The sequence below is a fragment of the Leucopleurus acutus genome (genome assembly GCF_964270905.1).
Source record: "Leucopleurus acutus genome assembly, chromosome: 1".
NCBI classification, from domain to species: Eukaryota; Metazoa; Chordata; class Mammalia; order Artiodactyla; family Delphinidae; genus Leucopleurus; species Leucopleurus acutus.
Window position 1 is genome coordinate 189012390 of NC_139142.1, and position 20649 is coordinate 189033038.

General features: G+C 36.5%; 1 protein-coding gene across 2 annotated transcripts in view; it reads left to right on the top strand.

Annotated features, from left to right (window-relative positions):
- Nucleotides 1–20649, top strand: part of PLXDC2 (plexin domain containing 2) — a 409444-nt gene that overhangs the window by 330057 nt on the left and 58738 nt on the right. For both annotated transcript variants that reach the window (XM_082854939.1, XM_082854938.1), the window contains exons 11-12: nucleotides 10450–10510; nucleotides 19216–19363. In XM_082854939.1, the coding sequence (XP_082711065.1) occupies nucleotides 10450–10510; nucleotides 19216–19363 (209 nt within the window). The remainder of the gene's footprint in view (nucleotides 1–10449; nucleotides 10511–19215; nucleotides 19364–20649) is intronic.

Genomic DNA, 20649 nt, shown 5'->3' on the forward strand with positions numbered 1-20649 from the left:
TCTATTTAATTGTCATAGTCTGCCTTCAATTACCATACCTCAGCCTCAGATTACCACATATGTTCTTTGAAGAATTATGGTGTTTCTAAAGGAGTTGAAATCTTTCATAAATAAGAAGCCAAACTGTTAAAATGTGTTCGCAGCCAGATTCTGGCAAGTTGCCAAAGCCATATTTAAGATCAGTCAGTGAAGGAATATCTTATTCATACGGTTGGGATAACAAGTTTGATTTTAAATGGTAATAGCCTTTGGTAAACTGAAGACTTTGCATTCATCTCTAAGTGTATAACTTTTAACATATAGTAAACGTTCTATTCTCAAGCTGGGCACTGTAATCTTGATTGGAGGTTGCACTTGGGAGAAGGATAGTCCTCCATGAGAGGACCCTTCCCTGGGAGCACAGCCTGGGTTAAGTCTCACAGAAGAGGTGAGTCAGATGGAATGGTAAAAGGGGCTTCAATAAAACAGAAGGCAAGCAAACTAAGTATGTTAGAAATTTGAAAAGGAGTTGGTAGGAGGCAAATGAAAATGCTGAGTCTTTGTTGTTATTTGTGTCTCAGCTAAGCCCCAGCGGCTACCCTCTTCTGGAAATCCCAGAGCAGATCATTTCTTAAGCTGACTATATTGACAGATGGCTCAATGACCAGAGATGTCTGGTTTCGTCTGGTGATATATACGAATCCCCGTGTCTCAAAAAGCGGAATACCTGCAATTTTTGTCTTTTTAGTAGCTTATGATTTCCACCCTACTCAAGAAGTTTACCCACTTATCTCGGAACATTAAACCCTAAGGTGTCCCTTGGGTTCTGGCTGACTTTGTCATTGTAGTATTGAAGTCATTAGCTTTTCAGCTTTCCAACATCATAACAAATATTACTTTGTATCTCTAATGAGGGTTGTTATAAGTCTCAGCAGTTCAGTAATTCTTCCAAAGTCTGCTGTGGCTGCCTTGTTTTTGCCACTTAATCAAGCTATGAGTTGACTTATTTTACTTTATGTTCATACAAGGAAGATGAGAGGCAGGAAGCTGTTAATGATTTGATTATTCTGCCAAAGCTTCACTTTCTTGGGTTCTAACTTTGCCTCTTCAAACTGTACAGTACGCTGCTGATTAGAAGTAGTGAGAGTAGCCATTTTGTCTTGTTTCTAATTTTAGGAGAAAAACATTCAGTCTTTCATCGTTATGTAGGGTGTTAGCTATAGATTATTCATAGAGATATTGCATTATAGTTAACAAAGTCAAACTAATTAAAACATGGCCAAATAATGAATTTACTCCATGAATACAAACATGGTTTGGTTTAAAGAAATCTGTTAATGCCATTTATAGCACTGGTATTGAAAATCATTTAGTCATCTTGATAGATGGGAATATATTTAATAAAATCCAACATTTTTTTCTAAGTAAAAATGTTAGCAGACTGAAATGGAAATATGCATATTAACATGATAACAAATATTATTTCAAACAGTGGAAAAAATATACTAAACATTAATGCCCCAGAGACATTCCCATTAAAATAAGGAAGAAGGCATGGGTGTGATTCCCACTATTATGTACCAGAATTCTATAACTCTGGTTAACACACAGAGAAAAGAAACAAATAAGAGACATGACTATTGGAAAGGAGAAGCAGAGTTATTATTTGTAAGTAAAGGAGTCAGATACAAAATACACAGAAGTCAATAGCTTTCCATGTCAGAAATAACCATTTAGAAAATGCAATGGTTAAAGCTCCTTAACAGTAGCAAAAATAGATAAAATAGTTACTAACAAACTTAATGATGCGTAGGTTCCATGTAAAGGAAATAATGAAAGTTTGATGAGGCACCTGAATAAACATTTTAATGGATGGGAAGCTAGAATATATTAAGATGTCAATTATTTCCACATCAATTCCATCAATAACATTATTATTTGGACATCAGACTATAATTATAAAAATCACAGGGAAGAATAAAGAGTGAGACAACTCAAGAAAAAATTGTAAAATAAGTTCAATGAAGGCAGACTTAAACTAAGTTTAGATAAATCATTAGATAAAACTGTAATAATGAAATCATTATAGGAATTGTACAAGAAGAAACAAGGCCATCGATGGAAGATTATACAATTTCAGAAATAGACCTTAGCATATGAGTTTATTATGTGATTAAACATGCAATTCCAAACGATGGATAAAGATCTCTTATTCAAGGATGGCTAAGAGATCCTGGGACTCTTAGCCATCAATCTGAATAAAATTTGTCTCTTTAGATTTGGTTATAGCATCATGCCATATACCACAATAAATTTAGAGTAGATTAAAGAAAGCAAAGGATGAAATAATGAACTAACTAGGAGAGATTATGGCAAATTTTACTTAATGCCAAGGTAACGGAGGCCTCTCTGAGCAAAAGGCAAAGAAAGGAATCTTGAAGAAAATGTTGAAAAACTTCACAGTGTAAAGATACAAACCACTGTATGGCCAAAAAAAAAAAATCATTTTGAATTGAATGGCAAATTACAGACAGATGATATTTAACAGAAATTTAATGCCTTATTTTATAGACACACTATAAAAAAAGAATAGCCCAATTGAATAAAATGAGTAAAAGAAATGAATATACACTCATAGATATAGACAGACATACAAATTGTCAATAAACGTGGTTTAACATTTCACCTCACCTGTAATAAAGAAATGCTAATTAAAGCATGACTGTCACTTTTAATCCATCAAGTTGCAAAAAGAATGGTGGTATGTATTTTTATAAGGGTTAAAATAACATACATGTGCTCATATAAAAGTTGAATAATTTTTTCCAGTTTTATTGAGAAATAAAAGACATACATCACCAAATAATTTTAAGGCTTCCAGCATGATAGTTTGATTTACATATATTGTGAAATGTTTACCACAGTAGGTTAAGCTAACATCCATCTTCTCATATAGATACAAAAAAAGGAAAGATAAAAAGGAAAAAAATTTCTTTTATGATAGCTCACAGAATTTACTCTTTTAACAACTTTCCTATATAGCATGCAATAAAATTTTTATCAAGCCATATAATGAAGTATATGCTGTCATTAAAAATTAACTCTCAAGGGATATTTATGGACATGGAAAAATGCCCAGATTATCATATTAACTGTAGAAAAGTGTTATCACATGTTATGATTCCAATTTGATTAATATATAAGTATATATAATTATATGTTAAATAAAGATTGGTTGGAAAATAAAACTAACAATATCTTAGCATTGGGATATTACCTACTTTAATTTCTGTTTTTATACTTTTCTGTAATTTTCTATTAAAATGATTGTTTTACAAACCAGGCAATACTATTTAAAGCATAAATATGATTAAAATTTTAAACTATTAGGATAGTATTATTCAAACTGAGGGTTGCAATTCAGAAGGGTCATGCTATCAATTACACAGTGGGTTGCAACCAGCATTTTTGTTAATGAAATAGAATGGAATACAAATATCTCTGTGCTTTATTTGTATGTTTAGAGAAAAAAAAAGAAACATCACAATAAATATTTAGTTTCAGCATACACAAACACACATAACCAGATATATAAATGTCTAAACACTTGATGTTAACTATATTTCTTGATATGGTTTATTTCAAAAAGTTTGAGAAACTACATTTGAGTAATCTGGTTTTTGATAGAATTGGAAGATTTCTGAAATTGCATACTTCATATTGCTAATGCAGTCACATCCCCTTCATGCAGGTGAATCAGCACAAAGCTGGAAGTCGTTGAGGAATTCAGATTTAACTATTTCATCTACTGCTGGTTTTTAAAAAATAACAACCACAATGTCCAAACATCAGGCTTAAACTTGTAAATACAGAGATTATATGATGCTCTGTAATGAAGGATTATTTAAGTCAATACACAGCCAAACTTGCATCATTTAAAATTCCCTGAGCCATATTTCAATATCCACTAGCAGCACGTAAAAGTTAGGTAGAGGGCTTCCCTGGTGGCGCAGTGGTTGGGAGTCTGCCTGCCGATGCAGGGGACACGGGTTCGTGCCCCGGTCTGGGAAGGTCCCACATGCCGCGGAGCGGCTGGGCCCGTGAGCCATGGCCGCTGAGCCTGCGCGTCCGGAGCCTGTGCTCCGCAGCGGGAGAGGCCACAGCAGTGAGGGGCCCGCGTACTGCAAAAAAAAAAAAAAAGTTAGGTAGAACAAAGATAACAATTGAATTTTACTGTGAGATTAGTATTGCAACAAGTCAGTCCAAGTCTTTTGAATCAAATAGCTTTTAACTGTTTCCATATGGGTGAATACTTCATTCTCTTGCCCCTTCTAAGTAGTATTTTAAGAAACTTTTAATGTAGGTATAAAATAAGTACTCAGATACCTAATAATCTGGGTAGAGTCAGCATCTCCCTGATTAAAACATGCTGAAAGTTCACAGCACCAGCCCATTACTAATAATTTGGCCCTAAAATGAGTTTACTGGATTGTCCAGTGTATAACTGACTGTTTTTATGCATCACTATTTCATGACATATCTAAGTCTACTTTCATATGTCCTTCATTCCCTTAAAGTATTAACAGTGCATAAATGAGGATATTTTGCCAACATCAGTAATGCCTTTTAATCATAATGATTTTTGAAAAGATCAGCTTACTTCCAGATAAGCCTAAATAATGTAGCTTCATTCCCAACATCAATTCTTTCCTACCTTACACACTCCAAAACTGAAAACAGACTTGTAATCAGGAGGTGACACTCAGAGGAAGAAAGAACTCCAGCATGGAAAGCCAATTACAAAAATGTTTTTCCCTTTTGAAAATATTTTTCATTGAAAGATAGGGGAAATAAAAACCAAAAAGTTAAAAAAATATGTTTTTAACCAATAGTTTGGAAGGAAAGAGAAATAAGATGTGAATTTTTTAATGAGATAAAAGAATTGGAAGGATAAAAGACCCTGGTGTTATACTTTTAAAGACATGTTAGGGCTACTCTAGATTCTAGAAATCTAAAGAAAAATTAAGCCTTTATTTTATAAAACCTGCAGCTCCGCAAGATGCCACAGCTGTAAAATGACAAGGTTCTGGATATCAGATATCAGATGATTTGACCCCAGTTTTCCATCCAAAACTCATCTCCAAAGCAAAGTTCCTGCGTTCTGCAGATAACTATTCTTGTTGGCATTGGATTATGATTCTGAGCTACAACTAATATCAAGAGCTTTTATTAAAAGAAAACATGCTGCATACCCTTGCATATTATAATGATGTGAAATTTCATAATTTGTCCTATAGTACTGTCTCTGTAATAGATTACTGTGTGCTTAAATTCACCTGTCATTCCCAGAGCTCTTTGTACTGAGTGGTTCAGGCATGAAAATTCTGAAAAACTTTAAGCTCAAGTTTCTTGATTTTAGGAGAAGTGTTTTTAGCAGTAAAATCATCCGTCTCATGCCTGAGGCCAATTAGGAACAAGCATGCCCCATATGGGAAATGAGATATGATTTTTTTCTAATATTCTATTGATAATAATGATGATTGCAATCAGCATTGTAAATTTTATGACCTACCTTTCCAATGACATTTTTTCGGTATTTCAAAACAAATTGATTTTGCCATATCTTACGCTCCAGACTCATGGTTAAGATAAACGTTATTAGTTAGTTTATCATTATACTTGTTTCTCTTCTAAAATACTTCATTTTTTAAGCATTTTCCATTTTTTTGATGCTGGAGGATCATTTTTCACACTTTTGCAGACGATGGCAAGAAAACGTACTAAATATGCAATTGATTTTTCCATTAAGATAGCATGCCAATAAGTACACCCGAGGCTGCAAGGACCATTTAAATCATCAGACACTTTGATGAGGTATTCTGGTCTTCAGAATTTTAAAGATCTTTATTTTTAGATAACAGGTCAGGAAACTACAGCAAGTGGGCCAAATTGGACCCACTTCCTGGCTTTGTAAATAAAGTTTTATTGAAACGCAGCCACACCCATTTTTTTATGCATTTGTCTGTGGCTGCTTTTGAGCTACAACCGCAGAGGTGAGCAGTTAGGACAGAAACTATATAGCCTACAAAGTCTGAAGTATTTACTACCTTGTTCTTTACAAAAAACATGCTGACCCCCGATCTCCAAACTAATTCCTAACTGGGTCTCGGGATTCTGTGAAGTTTTTCTCCTAAATTTTCTCCTAAATTTTCATCTCACTGGTGAAATGACACATGTTCAATTGTGTAGAAAGACATGGACTTCATTTTTAATCCTTGTGTATGTATTTTAACATTTACTCTATTTTCTTCATCTGTATCTATTACCTTTGCAAAATAAGTTTTATTTCTAAAACCCTTTCCACAAAACAGGTAAGTTAGAGATGTGACAAGATTTACGCTTTAATCTCATGATTGGATAGACGCTGCAAGCTAGGAGAATTCTTTTCTAGGCTGCCTTATTAAATGGGGTTCACTTAATATGGCTCCTGAGGGCTTTGAAATCAACATCCCATTGAAACTGAGTGGAAAATAATACAATTAACTGGAAGTAGAGCTCTCTAATGATTCGTTTTGGAATTAGGTAATAGTGAGAAGAAGGGAATAACTTGAAAATAAAAACATTGGAAATCTATTGTAGTTAGGAGCTCAGACTGTCAAAATCAATTCTTAAGGAATATTTACAAAACCACATAACCTCTATTTATAAATATTGAATAAAGATGTGCTCCATATTTGAGAGCAACTTAGATTTTCACTCACAAGATTCTGTAATACTAATTCCCAAATATGATGCTAAGGGACTTCAAGTGTAAAACACATTTCACAGTAACATGGGACACAGCATTAATCCCTAAACATTTTCTAAATCCTATCTATACAGTTGAAGTCCTACTTACTCATTTTCAACAGTTGCCAACCTTGCTACATACATTCTACAAAGACATTCCTTAGGTATTAAAAACAGCTGATATTTACTAAATGTTGACTATACAACAGTCTACTTTTAATCCTTACCTAACCTCCCTTACCTCGTTTTATAGATGAGGAAACCAGCTTAGATAGGAAAAATAACTTGCCTAAGATCACATACCTATTTGGTGCCCAAGCCAAAATTGTGACTCAAGCAGTTTGAGCCCAGAATCTTCATTTGAACCATGTTCCCTCCAAAGTCTTGTGAGTACAAGAAGCTTGAAAGCAACCAAGTAATAACAAACACCAGCACTTGGTATTGAGAGGCATTGAAAAAGGTGTGCTAACTCTTCTGGGTGAGAGGAAAAGGAAATGCTGCTGGGAGGAGGTAAGTCTTGAGTTGAATTGGGTTTACTAATTGGAGACAAGGAAGATATTCCAGACATATGTAATAGCGTGTTCAAAGGCAGAGACTGGAAGAGTACACTTTCAGGGAGGTGTAATAAGGCGCAGGAGATGGGCTGGTGGAGTGTGAAGGGGCCTGCGGTATTGCCATAGCTTACAGGAAGTCAGTGGTTTTCCCATTTCAGTGTGGTGAGGATCACCTGGGGCACCTGTTTACAGTGAAAATTACTGGGCCCAAGTTGTGGGAGAATCTTATCCAGTTAGATCCAGGAATTTGCATTTCAGCAGGAACACCAGGTGATTCCAGGTCAGGAGAGCCTCTCTGAGAACACTGGAAATCAACATTCTGGAGTATGACATGGTTAATGTCGTGATGTTACAGAAAAGCGACACAGCAGCTCAGTGGAGAGAGGAAGGTGTTCTCAAAAGTGATTTTTTATTTATTTAGAATTCAGAAATAATAGAAAGGTAGCTTTTCTTGATGATTTATACAGCACACGCACACACACACACACACACACACACACACACACACTTTCATTTATAATAGGTTTTCGATGTTATTTAAACTACTGGGTTATAAAATAAAATGCTGAAAAGGCAGGGTTCCGTTGTGTTAATTTTTTAAGGTGCTGTAAGGTACAAAAATATATGAATTTTTCAAACCAAACCTTATTTGTGTGTTGCCATTCTCAATCCTTCCCACCCTAGCAATTAGTAAGCTGCAGTGTGAATAAATAAATGAATGGGTTAGTTAATTGAATTACATATTTTCAGTAGAACCTAATTTCACACACTATAATTGAGAGATTATTTAATAACTCAAGCAAACTGCGGTGTTTCTATACTTTTCTCTGGGATTAATGTAATAATTTAAGGGACTAATTACTTAAGATAAAATTGACTCATAAATTTAAGATTTGGTACTGTCTTGTTATAATATAAGCTAAAAGTTGCTATTTCCCACTGGCTTTGAATACATCTAGAATGGAGTAAGTAAAGACAAACTGCATTTTAAAAATTATCTGTTGCATTTAATAACTTGTCAGATGGCTCCCAAAATATATTCTTTGTAGAAAATCGATATATTCCCATCTTGCAGAAGAGAATGTCAGTATACTTTTCAATATTTAAGTAAACTTGAAGGGAAGAAAAAGAAAAAAGAGGCAACAGCCGTCTAATTCATCTGGAATTGGACTCTAAGCGGCAGAATCTCTTTGGGTAACCAGAGATAGCCTTGACCAACTGGGGACTCTCAAACTCGGGATGCCAGATCACACACTGATGTTTATTCCACACTTAAGCTTGTTCAACACAGATGGTAGGTATAAAACAGCTGAGCTCTAACAGATCATGTCCGGGCAGAATGATAAATATGGTCTTTTTTGTTGACAGTCGAGCTGTTTTCACATTCCACTTGAATTAAATTGTGCTCATTCATGCCATGGTACCTGATCTCTGGCAGGGATTCTTATAAAAAATCATCGTGTAGATTCATTGCAAAACAAGTGAAAAAAAAAGTTGTAAAGTAGCACTCTAAGAAAAATAAGACTAAAGTTGAACAGCCTATAAGAAACTATGACCAAAAGCCTCCATTTATTTTGAAAAAAAGATAAATATCTATTTAGATTGATATTTATTCATATATATTATATATAAGTATATATATTAATATATTAAAATTCAGGGGCAGTGCAAATCCTTAATTTTCATAAACTGGTAAAAATATTTAAAGTTTCTAATATGAAAAAGAAATCATATGTCAGATATACTAGGTATGATCAAATATAACACTGGCCCTAACTTTAAAATGTTCACAATCAAGTTTGGTAAATAAGACATAAAGCCATGAAATTTTATATAAACGAGAAAAGTTAAATAGTAAAGTGAGAGATGATCACAGCAATGATGAAGCTTTATCCGAATGGGCTCTGGGTAGTAATTTCTGGGTCTTGAAAAGTGAATGAACTGTAGCTGGATAGGTGGGGGGGGGCAGAAAATGATTTGAGTCAAGAAAGAGAGTGGGAGTGAGCAAAACCGCATCAACCCAGTGCTTGCTGAATTTGACCTTTTAGACATGACCTAATCGTAGCGCTGGTAGCGACCCACGGGAACACACTCAACGTCACTGATTCACTACAAGGACTCACAGGACTCAGCAAAGCTGTTATGCTCAAGGTTGCCATTTATTACAGCAAAGGGATACAGAATAAAATCAGCAAAGGGAAGGAACGTAGGGCAGAGTCCAGCCGTGACCAGGCACGGCTTCCGGTCATCCTCCCACAGTGGAGTTGGCCCATAATCCTCCCAGCAACTATTTGTGAAAACACACACCAAGTATTGCCACTCAAGGAAGCTTATCCAGGCTCATCACCGTCCAGGATTTTTACTGAGGGCCATCACGTAGGTACGAAATTCTGCATGACTAACTTTATCTCTCATCTCCAGTGCCCCCAGGGGTCAAACGGATGCAACGTGGCCCAGGGCTCCAGGCGAATAAAAACAGACATTCACCATAAATCATATTGTTAGTATGATCTAACATAGCCCAAGACCCAAGATATACAAAGGCACTTTTATCAGGCAGGATATTCCAGGGGATTAGAAGTGATCTCCCAGGAGCTGGGCAAGGGCCAGTTCTTTCTTTGGAATGCGTGGGTTTGAACACCCCAAACCCGCTGAGTTACTAAGCTTTTACTGCACAATAGGGAAAGAGTCTGTGTGACTGCAGGTCTTAAATTTTAAAATTTAACTAAAACAAAGAAAAAGATCTGAAAAATACCTGCAAAAGATTTTATCCACACGTTGTGATGATGAAAAATACATATGTATGAGGAAAAGAAAAGCCAACTTCATAGAATAGCTACTGTCTCACCTTTGCGTGGGCATCCAGGTGTTCTGCCCGGTGCAGTGAGCCTCAGTGGCGTGATTTATTGCCACGTGCAACCATAACAGTACGATTACCTAAGGAGTAGTCCGTTATGCAGACCTCCATAAATGCTTCTCCACTGCTCCAGCTAACAGTTGTATAGAAGAAAGTTTATGTTGTGCAGGTTTTAGAATTAACTACTTACCGATCTTTTTCTTTTAATTTCTACCCCCACTCTGCACCCCATACTTTCTTTTCTGATCTGCAACGTGGCCTTCTCTGAAGATGTTCCAGTGGATTTGATCGCCATCGGCAGGACTGGGTGGACAGCGGATGCCCTGAAGAGGTACATATGTGCTTTATTATGACAAGATTGTTGGGACCAAGCTGTCATGTATTGTTGCTGCAACTTAATGAAAATGGTATCTTATTTAATAAAAAGGGCCATCAGTTACTGAGCCCTTATATGTACCAGATGTTGGGTTTAACTCGACATGTATTATCTCAATTTATTCTTATACCCATCCTATGAGGTCAGGGCTGTTATTGCCTCCATAGGACCAAGAGGAGAAGAGGGAAGGGTGAGGGGAGATGTTGGGGAACGGGGTGGAGAGAGAGTGTCTGGAATTAGGTGTGTGACTCAGCAATAGTAGAACCAGGACTTAAGTCTCTGTGAGCAAAGGGCAGTTCTCGTAAACATTTGCTGCTTTTTGAGATCTAGGAAGCCATTGTTCATCTTTTTCGCTCAAATAACAAAATCATTGGAATGGGGAGAAAGATTGATTGCAGCAAATTGGCATGATAGAAGAAGGTAGACATGGTCTAACATGGAAACAGTTAAGTCCCAGGCAAACATGATGGAGACAATGATGCAAAGAAGTGATTCAAGCAAGTAAATAAAATTGCAGAATGGATTTTAACCTATTTACAATTTTTTAGTGAATTGCATTTACACTGTCATTTCAGAGTCACATAAAAATATCCTATAAAATTCAGAAAGAAAAGTATGTTTCTTCTCCCTTTGTTAAGTTTTAGGGTTTGAATTTTGAATAAAAACCATTATAACTTTTCTCATTTAGTAAAGCAAACCATGTCAAAGAGCTATTTTCAGAACTCTTAGGCAATCCTAGTTACTAGAGCCTTTATTTTTAATTTAGTTTTTATTTATGATGCCTCATAACTATCTTGAAAAATACGTCTTTCAGGATATTCTTGAACATTAAGTACAGTATTGCCAACGCAGCTTTAATCAACTTTTTGACAGTTGTTTGGGGGGAATTGCAGTGATAAATACTCATTTATTTCATGTCACTTATTTAACAACAGTAGTTCAAAAAGAAAATATATTGATAGAGTCATAGTTGTGTTTTCAGGTTGATGTTTCTTTCTTGTAATCACAGTTACCTCAGTTAAAAATGTTGAAATTGAATACCTGTGTAAAGATCAAGAGGGTGATTCAGACATCATCATTTTCTTGCTTTACTGTGGGCCCACCATGAAACATAAGCTATAGAGAAGAATCCGTCATATTCTAAGGCCTCCTAAAGATATTTGTGGGGAATTTAATCATGTCCTATGGCCTGTGCTAAGCACTAAAATTACAAAGAATTTTTTAAAAAATTACCCTCTCTTCCTAAGGAGCTCAGAATCTAGTACATTCTATAATATTCAGTGTTTCCTTTTTATTCTGTAAGTAAATCGTCAGCATTACTTGCTTTATGGTGAGCAATTCTGTCCTTCTGTTACAGGTAACTAAACAAGGTCACCAAGTCCAGTCCATTTTCTGTGCCTAAAACCAGTGTTAAATTTTCCTTCTGATCTTGTGAGATGAATTTATTCAATAAGCACAAATCCTAATATGAGCATTTATTATGTACTGCTCTAAGCACTGCTAATGTAAAAGTGTGAGAAATGTGTGTAGCAGGGGAGACAGACACTTAACAAAGGACAGCACTTAGAAAACCACTCAGGCAAAGAACTCTAAGTGCATGGTCTTGTTAAGTAGGACAAGGGAACATTTGCTTGGGGAGATGATATTTAACATGACTTCTGAAGGGTAACTGAAGGTAAGAAGAGTGGTGAGAGATGAGACTGGTGAGGTAAACAGGGTCCTAAATGTAACATTGAAGGAGTTTGGGCCTTATCTTAAAGGCAAGAGAAAGCTATCTGGAGGGTTTTAATTAAGGGGGTGACATGATCCAAATGACTTTTTGGAAGAATGGATACATTGTATATTACACTGTCTTAATTACTATAGCTTCATAAGAAATATTGTTGTTTATAGAACAAACCTCTTTACTTTTTCATCTTCACAAGCGTTTTGACAACTTTGGGGCTTTTGTTCTTCATATAAATTTTAGACTCAACTTACAAGATCTGTAATCAATCAATCAGTCAATCAATCTTGTCAATATTCTTACTGAATTTACATTGGATTGTGAATTATATCATATTTCTGAATTATGGAAATTTTATTTTTTACTTTATTTTTTAAATTTTATTATTTTTTTAATAGATCTTTATTGGAGTATAATTGCTTCACAATACTGTGTTAGTTTCTGTTGTACAACAAAGTGAATCAGCCATATGCACACATATATCTCCATATCCCCTCCCTCTTGAGGCTCACCGAGCTGATTTCCCTGGGCTATGCTGCTGCTTCCCACTACCTATCTATTTTACATTTGGTAGTGTGTATATGTCCATGCCACTCTCTCACTTGGTCCCAGCTTCCCCCTCCCACCCCATGTCCTCAAGTCTATTCTCTATGTCTACGTCTTTATTCTTGCCCTGCCACTAGGTTCATCAATACCTTTTTTTTTTTTTTTTAGATTCCATATATATGCGTTAACGGTATTTGTTTTTCTCTTTCTGACTTACTTCAGTCTGTATGAAAGACTCTAGGTCCATCCACCTCACTACAAATAACTCAATTTTGTTTCTTACAGCTGAGTAATATTCCATTGTATATATGTGCCACATCTTCTTTAATCCATTCATCTGTCAAAGGACACTTAGGTTGCTTCCATGTCCTAGCTATTGTAAATAGTGCTGCAATGAACATTGTGGTACATGACTCTTTTTGAATTATGGTTTTCTCAGGGTATATGCCCAGTAGTGGGATGGCTGGGTCATATGGTAGTTCTATTTTTAGTTTTTTAAGGAACCTCCATACTGTTCTCCATAGTGGTTGCATCAATTTACATTCCCACCAACAGTGCAGGAGGGTTCCCTTTTCACCATACCCTTACCAGCATTTATTGTTTCTAGATTTTTTGATAATGGCCATTCTGAGTTTTGATTTGCATTTCTCCAATAATTAATGATGTTGAGCATCTTTTCATGTGCCTCTTGGCCATCTGTATGTCTTCTTTGCTGAAATGTCTATTTAGGTCTTCCGCCCATTTTTTAATTGGATTGTTTGTTTTTTTGAGACTGAGCCCCATGAGTTGTTTGTATATTTTGGAGATTAATCCTTTGTCTGTTGTTTCATTTGCAAATATTTTCTCCCATTTTGAGGGTTGTCTTTTCATCTTGTTTATGATTTCCTTTGCTGTGCAAAAGCTTTGAAGTTTCATTAGGTCCCATTTGTTTATTTTTATTTTCATTACTCTAGGAGGTGGGTCAAAAAAGATCTTGCTGTGGTTTATGTCAAAGAATGTTTTTCCTATGTTTTCCTCTAAGAGTTTTATAGTGTCTGGTCTTACATTTAGGTCTTTAATCCATTTGGAGTTTATTTTTGTGTAAGGTGTTAGGGAGTGTTCTAATTTCATTCTTTTACATGTAGCTGTCCAGTTTTCCCAAAACCACTTATTGAAGAGACTGTCTTTTCTCCGTTTTAAATTTCATCTTTTTATTATTGATTTCTTACCTAATTGAATTGTCAGAGGTCACGTTCTATATGATACTGATTCTTTAAAATTGGTTGAAACTTTTAATGGAATGAGTAATTTGTACAAATGATCTACATGTGCTCAATAAGGATGTGTGTCTTATTGCTTGGGTATGAAGTTTGTTAAATGGGTTCTAGGTATTTCCACCATAAGCTTCTTTACCATAAACATCTTTGCCACAAGCATTTTTGCTGCATAAGTAATTGGCCATAAGACAATTTTGCCGTAAAAGATAAAACAACGAAAAATAAAAGAGAGACGTTAGAAAGGACATAATTAAACATGAAAAATGAATAACAAAATTAAAAAGACTTCATTGCAAAATACAAAATATCTGAATACATTCAACGTGCGTGTAGACTCATGACAATACTGTGCAAATAACTGACTTTATTCTGTGGGTTGTACCTAAGCACTTGCCTTCCAAGTCTTTTGTTCATCATATTACATTCTTTTGTTGTTTATTGATTTGTCTCCTTGTTCAGCATCCCAATGTTATTTTCACTAAAATTTCTTCCTTCTTTAAGAAAGGTATTAATTTCCAAGTACTGGGATGCATGTTTATAACTGAGCTTTGTACTGTGTTGTGAAAGTCTCTGCACTGTTTGTTCTTAGCATTTTGTCACATGTCCATTGACAGACATTACAAAGTTCTGTGGGAAACATGGTTTCACTTCTGTGCCTTCAAGGCCCTCGGCCTCTTTCTCCTCCCATGTAGTGTGTTTCAAAAGAAGAAACCAACTCTTGGGGCAGATCATCACCATCTGTCATGATTTTTGTATTGTGTATATCAAACCAAACCATCAGCCAGGTATTTTATCTTTTATGGCAAAATTGCCAATTAGTTATGTGGCAAAAATATTTTCAGCAAAAATGCATGTGACAAAGATATTTACAGCAAAGAAGATTATGGTGAAAATTCCGGACATGTGATAAATATACTATTCAGTCAGACTGTCTTCATTCTCTTTATTTTTACCTTCTGAGCTCTTTGGAGAATAGGACCTTCTCATCATTTCCTTGTATCTTTTAACCTCTCCTTTATATCATCTATTTTCTTATTTCTCTATGCTGTATCCTGGGGGATTCCTTCAGATCTATTTGCCAGTTTATTAATTCTCTCTTCCTTTTGTTTAATCTGCTGTTGAACCTGTCCATTAAGGTAGTAATTCCACAAATATATTTTTCATTTCTAAAATCTAAATCTTTATTAAATCTGCGGGCCTCTCACTGCTGTAGCCCCTCCCGTTGTGGAGCACAGGCTCCAGACGCGCAGGCTCAGCAGCCATGGCTCACGGGCCCAGCCGCTCCGCGGCATGTGGGATCCTCCCGGACCGGGGCACAAACCCGTGTCCCCTGCATCAGCAGGCGGACTCTCAACCACTGTGCCACCAGGGCAGCCCCGCCAAGTCATTTTTATAGTCTGTGATACTAGTTCATTTTTAGATTTTATTTTTCATTTCTTTAAATATTTCATATATAATTTTTATATATTCCATATTTGATGCCCCTACTATGTAAAAGGTTTTGCTAGTCTAATTATGTTGTTCTTTGTTTTTGCTGGCTCTTTGTCAGACTACTCTTTCTCTTTCTGTGTTTCTCGGTCCTTTAATTAGAAGTGCACTTGTTTGATCTTATTCCATGGGAATCCCTAGCATGTAAATAGGTGATGCTTTCACCAAAGAAGTTTTGATGATGGGAACCTGAGGGCTTTAGGGGACACCATGTGTTCCTGCCTTAATATGGGGAGGAGAGGTTTGGATTTATCTCCCTCATCTACTGCTGGTAGAAGGCTTGATCTCCTTAGGGCATAATTAATTTTTGAAATTTTTACCCTCAGCGCAAACCGTGTGTTTTTACTTTGCCTAATGTATATTGTTCCTACTTTCTTTATAGCACACAGCTTTTGCTTTATTCTGTTTTGTGGGAGAGGCAAAAGAAAAGCCCCCTCAGAGATTTTCTTTACTTCCCGAAAATCCTAGTAATGCTTTAAAATTCGTGTTTTATCCAGAATCTACTTGTACTGTGACAGGAGGACCGTTTAAGGTCTGTAGTCTGCCTTTACTGCCATAAGCAAAACAAATTCGGGATTTTAGCTTAAACATTACAGTGATTAATAATAATGTTTTTGAGAATAGAACCACAGGAGGAGAATAATGTGTGACAAGTTCCATCTTAGACTTACTGAGCCTGAGATGTCTGTGATATCCACATGCATGTAAGCCAATAGATAAATATTTGGGCCTAAAATTCAAGAGAAGAATGTAGACTGAAGATAGAGATTTATGCATAATTCACATAAAGATGTTAATTGAAATCATAGGTGTGGAGGAGATTGCTAGTGACGGTGCATATAGAGAAAAGACAGGCCAGGAAAGATGCATAAGAACCACCAACACTTAAGGGACAGAAAGAAATGAAGATGGAGTTGTTAGACAGGTATCAGAAAACTGATGAGTGTGTGTCACAGAATCCAAGATTAGAAAGTGGACGGACTGTGCCTAATGCTAATGAGATAGCAAGAGTGTACATGGAAGATTTAGTAGATAAGGAGATATTTTAAAACATTGGTATGGGGCTTCCCTGGTGGCGCAGTGGTTGAGAGTCCGCCTGCCAGTGCGGGGGACACGGGTTTGTGCCCCGGCCCGGGAAGATCCCACATGCCACGGAGCGGCTGGGCCCGTGAGCCATGGCCGCTGAGCCTGAGCGTCCGGAACCTGTGCTCTGCAAGGGGTGAGGCCACGGCAGTGAGAGGCCCGCGTACTGCAAAAAAAAAAAACAAAACAAACAACAAAAAAAAAAAACATTGGTATGAGAGTTTCAATTAAGTTGGATTGGGTAAAAACAAGTTTGTGGGAGTCTGAGAAGCCCTAGGCTGATCAGTCTTTCTGGAATTCTGACTGAATGGAAGGAAAAGCAGGATGATGTTTGGGTGCATGTGGAGAAGAATGAAGACAGAGTTTTTAAAATAAGATTGGACATGCTTGAGTATGTTTAAGTGCTGCCGATAACAAGGCAGGAGGGAATTAGAGATGAAATATTGAAGAGCAAGGAGGGGGTCAGATGAGCAGGTTCACAATACCTGAGAAGGTGGGCTGAGCTGGGCCAGAGTAGAGATTGAGAGAACAGCTGTATACCATAGACCCCATCCATCCTAACAGGAGGAAGGACAGGTCAGTTCAGGCTCAAGTAAGGATGGTGATTTGTAAATAAATTTAAAGAATTCTTGCTGATGACTCTTATCAAAGAAATAAAAAGTGAGCCCAAGGATAAAATTGGTAGAGGCATTATGGGATGGCAATTCTAAGTAGAGTGGAGAGGGTTTGAAATTGATACTGAGGATAATTTGAGAGGAGATTAGCAAAGCAGGGCAGTATCGCCAGGCAGCACAGAAGGCCCCCGCTGGGCATGCAGGAAGTAAGTTTGTGGAGCTCCCAGTGGGAGGCTATAGGATTGTTCTCCAGCTCAGGCATGGAAAAGGCAGAGTTTTTACTATATTCAGTACTGCAGATTTTCTAAGAAGGTGTTGTGGAAAAAAGAAAAAGGCAACATGCTTAAAGGTACTGAAAAGAGAGGTTGAAGTGATGGAAAAAAGGAGACTAATGGGAGAAAATCATTGTGCTTGGGCTTTCTACATAATCACAGGATAAGAAGTATGTGAGTGAACAGCTACATGGATAGACTGAAAATAGGATAACTGAATTTATGATTTCAGAACTAAAGCATTCCCAACCACAGGGAAGGTCCAGGGTATGGGGATGATAACTAAAGTGGAGTCAAGCAAGAGATCATGAGATCACTGAGCTGAGAAGATGCAGGAACTAAAGTTGGGGAATTGAATGGGCCACTAGGATGTTGAAGGAGGGAATAAGCTGTATCATATTTACTTAGTGACAAGGAAGCCATCTTTGGAGCTCTTCCTGAGCCAGCAGTATGGTGAATTGTACTTCACTAATGACAAGAGAAGTTTAAGAAAGGTGTTTATTCAATAAAAATTTTCAAATATGTGTAAGTACCATCCATGTACAGAATAGTTATCTTCTACTCAAGGCCCACCAGAGGGATGGAGTCCTTTGAAGCACAAAGAGGTAGGGAGAAACGCCAACTTCTAAACCATGAAAGTTTGCATGTTGGAGATTGTTACTGGTAAATGTCATATTATTTATTCTTGTGGGCTATAAATGAACAATACAATATGCACCTTTTCCTCATGTAGCTCTGCTAAGGAGAAGATAGACTAAGTGATTACCTGAGTGCTGTTCAATCCTTTGCTTGGGTGGTTTTGAATATTTCCTAAAGGAAAACAAAATTTTAATTTTAAATGTCCATTCATCCTGTGGTGGATTATTTTTCAAACAATAAAGTAGAATGGAGCAGTTACCACATTTTTAAAATTCAGCATTACCAATTTCATGCGAATGGAACACATTCTCTCTTCACACACCTAAGCATGTTTTTTTTTTTTTTTTTTTTTTTAAAGAAGATGTTGGGGATAGGAGTTTATTAATTAATTGATTTATTTTTGCTGTGTTGGGTCTTCGTTTCTGTGCGAGGGCTTTCTCTAGTTGTGGCAAGTGGGGGCCACTCTTCATTGCGGTGCGCGGGCCTCTCACTATCACAGCCTCTCTTGCTGCGGAGCACAAGCTCCAGACGCGCAGGCTCAGTAGTTGTGGCTCACGGGCCTAGTTGCTCCGTGGCATGTGGGATCCTCCCAGACCAGGGCTCGAACCTGTGTCCCCTGCATTAGCAGGCAGATTCTCAACCACTGTGCCACCAGGGAAGCCCTAAGCATGTTTTAAACCTTATCTTTATGCACATGTTTTTCTTCTAGTGTGAACGTTTCCCATCATGTCTTTTATAAATATACTGATAGAAAATTTAGGTTAAGATAAACAGTAATATGAAAGGTTAACAGCAGAAATGGTGGAATCCAAATATCTAAAGATGGAAATGCTTTCTAACATTCAATTGTTTTCTCTTGTCTATTTTATATACTTTATACGTTAGTAAAATCTATAACTATAGTCCTGTACAAAAATAATGGATTCCTCATCTTTATCTGAGAGGCTTTTGTGCTTTACAGCCCAACTTCTTTGATATAATTTTAAAACATATGTATGATCACTCAAATTGTCTTCCCCTTTGTTTCTCTTATCAGTCAAAAGAGAAGCTCTGTGACACCACAGAGCCAGTGGAACGTTCTACTCAAACCACCACCATACGAGCCACGAGCACACAATTCAGGGTCCTGACGACCACCAGAAGAGCAGCGACACCCCGGCTGCCCACCAGCCTGCCCACAGAAGGTGCCCTGGAGATACTTTTGCTTTATTACTGGAGGAGGGAAAACTCACTGTGTTGACGTGCACTGGAGAAGCTCTCCAGGGAGAGAGTTATTCTTTGGCAAACTGGATTTCGTAGGGATGTCTAAAAGGGAAAAGACAAAATTATTATGGAATAAAAATATGTGCTGGGTTCTTGTTAATGTATGGATGCCTTGTATTGAGATGTAGTCTTTCAGAGTGATCCTGGCTACTAGTCCTCCTTAGAAAAGAAATAAAGACTTCCTTTCCTATTGCTAAACTTTGTAATAACGGCAATCAACATTTTAGTCACAGGATAGAAAGGCAAAATGCACAGAAAATGTCCATTGATTTTGGATTCTGAACACTAGGTAATCCTACTTATATGCAATTCTATTAATATTTGCCTGGATACAGTCAATAAAATATGCTGGTCTATAACCTGTAGAGAGGCACTGTGTAGGACACAGAAATTGTACTTGAAAAACATTTCCTTTACCAGGAAAGGCAAAAATACTAAAGAACATTAATGCTTGAGCACAACTCATTGGGGGAAGAAGGTATATTAGCCTAAATTTGTTAACCATCAATTCTGAAAGGTACCACTAGGGAGAAATGCGAGACCGCTTGGCCAAGAGTAAGCTTTAAGGGGGAAAACATGGTCTTGTTTGTTTACTTTCATAAACCTTGCTTTCATTTAAATAAGATATTAAATTAAACTTGAATCTTTTCATTGAAATTTAACTGGATATTAAAAGTTAACTGGAATAAAGTGATAAAGTGAGGTGGAGGATAGCTAGCTGCTAAATATATTTTATTGCTTTTAAAAGCAATGTTATATTTTAATCCATCTTATTGTGGGTTGTTATATAGCCTGAGAAAAGTATTTTTGTAATTTGAATCCTATCCTTTAGAATGAAATATACCACTGAAATATAAAAAAGCACATTCTACATTTTGTTCACATAGGACAAGATCTTTTCGTATATGATTTTGGTCATATTTATTAGCAATAAGTAAGCATTTAACTTTTGAAGTTGAATTTGTAAATACAGACAAATATCTACTATTCCAATTAACTTGGAATTTTCTTGATTTTGATTTTTAAAATAAAGACTGTAGAGTCTAATTACAATAAGTCATTTTAGAAAATTAAAATAAATGTATTTTAAGTTAAAATTGCACCAGTGTACTTTTCTCACAGCTCTTAAGAGTCATATAATAATTTACTGAAGTCTCCATCTTGCAATTTCAGTAAGAAAGTTTAGTATTACATCATATAACCTGCG